General features: G+C 51.8%; 1 protein-coding gene across 1 annotated transcript in view; it reads right to left on the bottom strand.

Annotated features, from left to right (window-relative positions):
• Itgb7 (integrin subunit beta 7) overlaps positions 1 to 7279 on the bottom strand; it is a 9444-nt gene extending 2165 nt beyond the window's left edge. Inside the window, exons 1-9 of the mRNA XM_013348653.2 lie at positions 6553 to 7279; positions 4221 to 4422; positions 3960 to 4130; positions 3122 to 3363; positions 2663 to 2821; positions 2339 to 2434; positions 2117 to 2206; positions 585 to 731; positions 175 to 368 (exon numbers count right to left, since the gene is read on the bottom strand). Of these exons, the coding sequence (XP_013204107.1) occupies positions 175 to 368; positions 585 to 731; positions 2117 to 2206; positions 2339 to 2434; positions 2663 to 2821; positions 3122 to 3363; positions 3960 to 4130; positions 4221 to 4422; positions 6553 to 6753 (1502 nt within the window). The 5' untranslated portion in view covers positions 6754 to 7279. The remainder of the gene's footprint in view (positions 1 to 174; positions 369 to 584; positions 732 to 2116; positions 2207 to 2338; positions 2435 to 2662; positions 2822 to 3121; positions 3364 to 3959; positions 4131 to 4220; positions 4423 to 6552) is intronic.
• Between the last annotated feature and the right edge of the window lie 425 nt (positions 7280 to 7704).

Genomic DNA, 7704 nt, shown 5'->3' with positions numbered 1-7704 from the left:
GGAAGGATTCAGGTCAAGGTGAAGACCTTGGCATATGCAGGAAGCTTCTTCAAGGCACGGAGCTCAGGTGGAGTCCTGAGGTGTCTGGTACATTTCAAGAGGCAGAAGGCAAAGGAAGGGGACTACAAGGAGAGAGTCGTAGGAGCTAAAGGAGCACAGAAAGTCACCCTTCACCTGCATATCCCGCACTGCAGGTCTCCGTGGCCATCACTGCAGTAGGGAGCGTGGGGCTGGACGTCACTACAGTTACAGTCACACAGTGTGTGTAACTCCACAGTTAACTCCTCTGAGAAGCCAAGGGCCCAAAGCCGTAAGAGGTGGGGCTCTGGGAGACACTGAGTGACTTGAAGAGTGACCCAGAAGTCTACCTGAAGATAGGACCAGACAAAGCTATACACCCTCGTGTGTGCACACCCCTCCCAAGCTATACACACCCTAGTGTACACACTCGTGTACACACACCCCTAAGCCCACTGATCATGCAGTGAGTTAAAGATGAGTGGAAGGCTACCCCCTCGCCATGGCTGCCCCAAATATTACCGTTTCCCACGTTTATGTATCGCCCCCTGCTGGCTGACTCTTACCGTCTGGTTGACTCGGATGTTACTGCACTGTCCCCGCTTCCCAGCCTCACCCTCCCTCTTTTCAGAACCCCTGCAGTGAGATTCAAAAGAGATGTTGACTCCAGGAGGGAGTGAAGAGTGTTCAAGAGTCACGGTGGATGACAGGCTCTGTGGAAAGGAAGGGGGAGGTCATGTGATGGCAGCCCCCCCTGCACCCCACTTTCTACCCTCTTATTCACTCACAGTTCTGCTTATATCTGGCTTTCTTGTCCCCTGGGGCTCCTCCTGTCCTCCCAGTTAGAAATCATTTCTGAAAGAAGGAGCATCCTGGAATACCCAGGAGCCGAGGCCTCAGCTAGAACATAGCAGCCTATGCAATGACGCTTGTCAGACCCGAACCAGGACACACAGCCTGCATGTAAGATCTAAGACAGACTTTCTCCAGCATGTTTACTCTGGGATGGCCCGCACTGTCTCAAGATTTTTCCCCATGGTTAGATTTGTGTTTGGGGACTGGAGAGATGGCTCAGCGGTTAAGAGCACTGGTTGTTTTCCCAGAGCACCCTGGTTCAATTCCTAGCACCTACATGGTGGCTCACAACTGTCTGTAACTCACAACTGTCTGTGCAAGGGATCCCACATACAGGCAAACATGTAGGCAAAATACCAAAAAAAAAAATTGCCTTTGCTGGGGAGTGGTTTGAATGGAGTCTAGGAGGCTAAGCAAGCAGCCACCGGGTTATACAGCTCCAATCATTTCACCAAGATTGAGGACGTCCTTGTTGTTATTGAGAAAGTCTCCTGTAGCCTAAAATGACCTTGAAAATTCCTGATCCTTCTGCCACCCAGGTGTGCGATTACAGGTGTGCGATTACAGGTGTGCGACCTCCAGATAATAAGGCCCCAGCACTGGGGAAGCCAAGGCTGGGTCTGAGGTCAAGGCCAGTCTGGCTAACACAGGAGACCCAGGACTACCCAGAGAGACCCTGTATTTAAGGAAAAAAAAAAAAAAAGACTGGAGAGAAGAGAAGGCTCAGAGGTTAAGAGCACTGGCTTCTCTTCCAGAAGTTCTGAGTTCAATTCCCAGCAACCACATGGTGGCTCACAACCATCTGTAATGAGGTCTGATGCCAGCCTGCACGCAGCTAGAATACTGTGTATATAATAAAAACACTGCATACCAAATAAGTAAATAAGTCTTTTTTTAAAAAATAGGAAAATGTCTAGAGTCTAGAGAAGAAATGAGACTTAAGCCCAAGAAACATTCAAGATCCATGAAATTCTGTTTCTGAATTATTACAAATTTAGGCACACATAGAGCAGTCTTTAGCTTTCCTCCCTGGACCTATTTCCTCCATAAAACAGGGACAGAGTCATGGCTCAGGAAGGGATATAGCTCAGGGACAGAGTGTTTGCCTGGTACAAGGAAGGCCATGTGCAAGCCATAGGCAGGCGCTGTGAATGGGTAGAACTCCAAGTGACCATGCCATGCCACCTGAGGACACCTCCCTCACCCCGCCCTACAATGCCCACCCTCGCCACTCTCCCCTCACATCATAAGCATCCATGATGAGCTGCACGACATTGCTGGAGTCCTCGCTCAGCTCTCCAACAGCAGACTTGGGAATCAGCTGACTCAGCTCCTGCAAGGAAGAGGGGCGGGGCGGGGAAGTGGATGAAGCTCTAGGAGAACGGGTTCCAGGGTTTGGAGAGAGTTGTGTGGGAAGACTTGGGGGGATGGAATGGGCTGGGAGGTCTTTCCCCAGAGCCCTCACCTGGTAAACAGGCAGCGTCGTGCCAGTAACAGCAAAAATGGGCTGGATGTTCGCTGCAGTGAGGGCCTGGGCTACTTGCCCCACAGAGGGGTAGTCCTGAGGTAGAGGGGACCAATGGTGACTATAGCTCAAATCTCCCTTTGGTGTGCCACACTCTCAGACAAAACAAAGCAAACAACAAAAAGACAGGACCAGTAGAGGAGCCCTGAGGATGGACGGACAGACCACAGAGGTAGACACAAATGACAAGGGTTTCTTGTTGGGGCAGCTGGGGACAGGACACTCTCCAGATGAGGAGGAGGACTGGGGCAAGGGAGGACTCACAAACTCTGTGCTGTGGACGTAGACACCATTGCTGTCCAGATGGCAGCGCCCATCGCTGGGCATGAAAACGCCACCCAGTTTCCCATCCCCAGCTGTGTGGAATGTATCGTCTGAAGTGAACACCAGGAGTCGGGACACGTTTCTCCAGCCAATCTGCTCCTGAGGGGGAAGGAGGCAACCTGGGAAACTGGGCATGGTACTTGTCTGTCCTTCCCCCTCCTCTGATTCCCTGCTCCAAGCTCTCTGAACCCCCTCCCCAAACAAGTCTGCAGTTAGTGGAGGCCCTCTTGTGAATTAGGAAAAGTGCCTCTTCCTCAAGATAAGTAAACTACCCAGATGACGCCGAGATCGCCATGCAGACACGGTGAGATGCTCTGAGTGTCCCCTCTGATTGCAGACTCTCACAGTTCCAGCCCCAGACAGCTCCTGCCTCTCAGATCCCCTCCCCCATTTCCTCACCTGGCAGAGGGCAGCCTGCAAAATGGCATCAAAGCCGCCTTCAGGTGAGTCCAGGTTGCCAGAGACATTCTGGCGCCCCACCTCTCTCTCAAAGGCTTGAGCATCCCCAGTGAGGGACAGCACATGGTGGAAGCTGAAGGGTGGCTGGCAGCGCTCCAGCCGGTTGGGGCACGGGTGGCGAAGCTTGGAAGGCACTGTGCTGACAAAGGGCAGCACTGTTTTGTCCACGAAGGAGCCAAAACCTGGGCAGAAGGAGCCAAAGGTCACAAGGCACCGGCAGTATTGAAGACCCTGCTAAATACTCAGACAGGAGACACACCTAGAAGGCAGGGACCCGGAACCTGGCAAGGGCAAAACTGTGGCACCCTCAGCTCAAGGAGGTGCAGATGGAGGAGATGAAGAGGAGGACCCAACAGGGGCAAACCAGTTCCTGGACGGTAAGGAAGCCAGGATCAAGGGTGTGGAGCAAGAGGTGAGCTTTTGAGCAAAGAGAATAAAAAAAAAAAAGCAATCATTACAGAATGCGATATGGGAACACTGCATCTAGGTTGTCTAAAAGGCACTGGGTTTGAGACAGTAGCGTAAGGACAATGTCCTGTCCAAATTGGCTGCTGTCTGAACGTCTCTTAGATTCTGAACCTCAGCTAGCCCTCTGTACAGCAAGGGGTTCTCTTACTGTTCAATCCGAAATCCCCTCAAGCTTAAACCTCAATGAGTGTCCCTTGGGAGAAGTGTCAAGATCCAAAATCTGATCAGGTTTAACACTGTGAGAGTCTAAGGCGATGGCGGAAGCTAAAAGCAGCGACCAGGGCTGGTAGAGTAGTGAATGCACGCTCACCTATGCGCACAGAATGGGTGACCTCCTGCAACCGGACCAGCAGGGCGTGCCCGAGCTGGCGCACGCGTTCCAAGTCGTCCTTCATTGAGTAGCTCAGATCCATAAGGTAGTACAGGTCCACCGGATATCCCGCAGCTCGCAGGAAGCGGACCCGGAGTTTCTGTGGCTCCCCTGATAGAGAAAGGCGAGGCTCGACTTAGGAGCCCTGTGCATTTGAGGCCCAGCCCAGACTTCCATCACCACGCGCCATCCAAAACCCACCTGGTCGCAGCGTGACTCGGATCCGCTGCGGCGCCAGCTGGGTGGCCCCCTCGCCACGGTCTCCCTGGCTGAGCGGCTTGTCCTCCAGCACCTCCTGGTGGCCGCGCGGCTCCTCCAGCTCCTGCACGGGGCACCCGCGGGCCAGCAACTCCTCTCGCTGTGCGCAACGTCTTGACTCTGCCTCTCCGGAGGCGGTAAAGTTCTGTGCCCGAGAAGGAGGTGCATTGGAACCCCAGCACCCACAGCCCCTCAGCTCGACTACCAACACACCCTGAAAACACTGCCCTTTGCCCTGTCCACCCCGTTCTATTCTCTTCCCTGAGCCCTGATTTATTCTCACCGCACACTTACCTCCACAGCTACTGTGGAACATAGTCCTTTCTTCTTCCCCAGCTCCCCACTTCCTGTAGCAGTTCCCCCCCACACCTCCATCCCCCACCCAGTCTCTCCACTCAACTCCCCTTTCCCGCAGGCACCCATCTATCCCCTCTCCTTTGAACCACAGACTTCCTGTCGAGATCTCAGAGACCTCAAGGCTACAGAAACAGGACTTGGTAGTTCAACTTCCCCAAAGTCAAATGGGAAGGGAGTGAGTCACACCCAATTTCTGGAGGAGGATAGGAACAGAAAGAGGCATGCACGCGAACACACACACACACACACGTGCGTGTTGTCTGGTACCCTGCACTGACTGGGAAGCCACAGGGGAAGGAAATGGTTAGCGTGGCTTCTCAGTGGGCATGGGTGCCAGCCCCTAGTCTCGGGACTGGAGAAGGCAGACACAGTCCAGCCGCTGTCCTAAGAGCCTCATCTCTCAAGCCACCTGCCTCCGATAGAATCTATGTCTTCCAGCTTCACTATCGCCGGTTTCTTAGGCTCTCTCCGCTGTAAACATGGCTACCTATTGAGTGGGCCCTACCTCTCACCAAAGCCTGCACTGATCTAACCCCCTCTTCCTGTGAGAGACACTGTTGCTCCTGAGCCTCTAAAGCTCCTCTTGAAGGCACCAACAAAGAGCAGCTTTGTTAGACCAGCAAGGAATACACACTTCCCAGCATCCTTTGCTCCCACTGGCCTCCTCCCACCTTAAGCCCACAGGTTTTTGGAAACCTTCACTTACTTCATTCTTCAGGCCAAGTTGCAGCTGGAACATAACAATCTGCACGCCCTGAGACGGACTCAGAAGCCCCATCATGCACTTGCTGCTATGAACTGGATTCTCTCTCCAGAATTTCATGTTTATTTATTTACTTCCTGAGACAGAGTCTTACTGTGTAGCCTTGACTGTCCTAGAACTCTCTTTGAAGACCAGGCTGGTTTTGAACTCTCAGATATCCACCTACTTCTGCGTTTGCAAGTGCTGGAATTAAAAGCATGCACCGCTATCTCAAACCTGTGTTTAATTCTTTTTTGTTTTGTTTTGTTTTGTTTTTTGAATGCCCCAGTCTCTCAAATCACAATAACTATGTTTCTATTATCTAAGACATTTAGTTAGGGCTGGAGTTAGGCTCAGCAGTTAAGAGTTGTTCTTCCAGGGGCTGGAGAGATGGCTTAGTGGTTAAGAGCATTGCCTGCTCTTCCAAAGGTTCTGAGTTCAATTTCCAGCAACCACATGGTGGCTCACAACCATCTGTAATGAGGTCTGGTGCCCTCTTCTGGCCGGCAGCAGACATGCAGACAGAATACTGTATACATAATTAATAAATAAATCTTTAAAAAAAAAAAAAAAGAGTTGTTCTTCCAGAGGTCCTAAACTCAATTCCTAGCAACCACACGATGGCTCACACCATCCGTAATGAGATCTGGTGCCCTCTTCTGGTCTGCAGGCACACATGCAGACAGGACAGTCTACAATAATTAATAAATACTTTTTTTTTTTTTTTTTTTTGGTTTTTCGAGACAGGGTTTCTCTGTGGTTTTGGAGCCTGTCCTGGAACTAGCTCTTGTAGACCAGGCTGGTCTCGAACTCACAGAGATCCGCCTGCCTCTGCCTCCCGAGTGCTGGGATTAAAGGCGTGCGCCACCACCGCCCGGCGATAAATACTTTTTTTAAAAGGCATTCAGTCAATGACATTTTGTCGCAGAACACTTAGCTGGCCAATACATACATAAGCATGAATTCATTCTCATGGGTCAGAGATTCTTCCACATATGTACAGAAGCTGGCATACACATGAGTCACATCCACATTGAAGTACACTGTGCCCAAATCCAATCACCCATGAGACTGAAGAGTATATCCAGAAAGATCACAGCTATGCCACACAACACACATGTATTTACAGGCTGTACACGCACACACACGGTTCAAGGGCCAGGGACACACCCTTACCAACTGCTTGCACCACGCACAGCTGGGATGTGAGAGGATGCACTTCTGGCAGGAAGGAGCTGGCTGGCAGGATCCCGGCAGGGACAGGTCAGCGTGCTCCCGTTCTGCGGCCCCCTTCACAGATGCAGTCTCGGTGTCTGACTCGGTCTCACCTCCACACAGAACCAGCAGGAGAATGAGAACAGCGGGTGAATCCACCATGGTCTGTATAGAAAGACAGACACGTGCGTGAGTCCTCGGGGAGGGCGTGGCTTGTGGTTGCCCTGTTGAACTCAGCTCCGCATCTCTCCTCAGAGTTTCACATCCCCTATGGATTCAGCAGCTTTTTCAAAATGGTGGGGTGACAGTGCCGAAGCAGGAAGGGGTCCCAGACCTGTGTTCCTCTGTATAGACTTCAGGTACCCAGGGTGGACAGAGCTACAGAGACAACTCAGTGGTTACGGGCACTGGGTAACTCATCAGGAGGACGCCCTCCCATCCTGGGTTCCACTCCCAGGCCCACATGGCATGCAGCTCACAACTTTCTGTAGCTCCCATTCCAGGGGATCCGACACACTCTTTGGCCTCCAAAAGCACCGGGCACACATGTGGTGCACAGACATACATACGGTAAGAACACCTAGAGTCATAAAACAGGGGTGAGGGCAGAATACACAATTTTTCTCGAGAGTTCACGCACTATTTCCATCTTACTTCAGGCAGATTTCAGCAACCCGTAACTCCATTTTCTGGGCATCGGACACCTCTGGCCTCCATAAGCCTTGTGTGCACACACCCACACACATGTGCACATACATACACATTTTTTTAAAGCCAGAAGTAGTAGCACTTGGGAGGCAGAGGCAGGGAGATCTCTGTGAGTTTGATGCCAGCCTGATCTTCTTTGAAGAAAGTTCCAGAGAAGGCAGGGCTATGTGGGAGACCTCTCTCAAAAAGGAATAGGTAGGAAGGAAGGAGAATAGGTAGGAAGGAAGGAAAGAAGGAAGGAAGGAAAAAGGAAGGAGGGAAGGAGGAAGGAAGGAAGGAAAAAGAAAGAAGGGAAGGAGGGAGGGAGGAAGGGAGGAAGGGAGGGAGGAAGGAAGGAAGGAAGAAAAGAAGGAGGGAGGGAGGGAGAGAGGGAAGGAGGAAGGACGGTGAGGGCCTCTGGAAGTC

This window comes from Microtus ochrogaster, chromosome 15, assembly GCF_000317375.1.
Source record: "Microtus ochrogaster isolate Prairie Vole_2 chromosome 15, MicOch1.0, whole genome shotgun sequence".
Lineage (NCBI taxonomy): Eukaryota > Metazoa > Chordata > Mammalia > Rodentia > Cricetidae > Microtus > Microtus ochrogaster.
The sequence above is the reverse complement of the archived record's forward strand: the minus strand, read 5'-3'. Positions and strand labels throughout refer to the sequence as shown.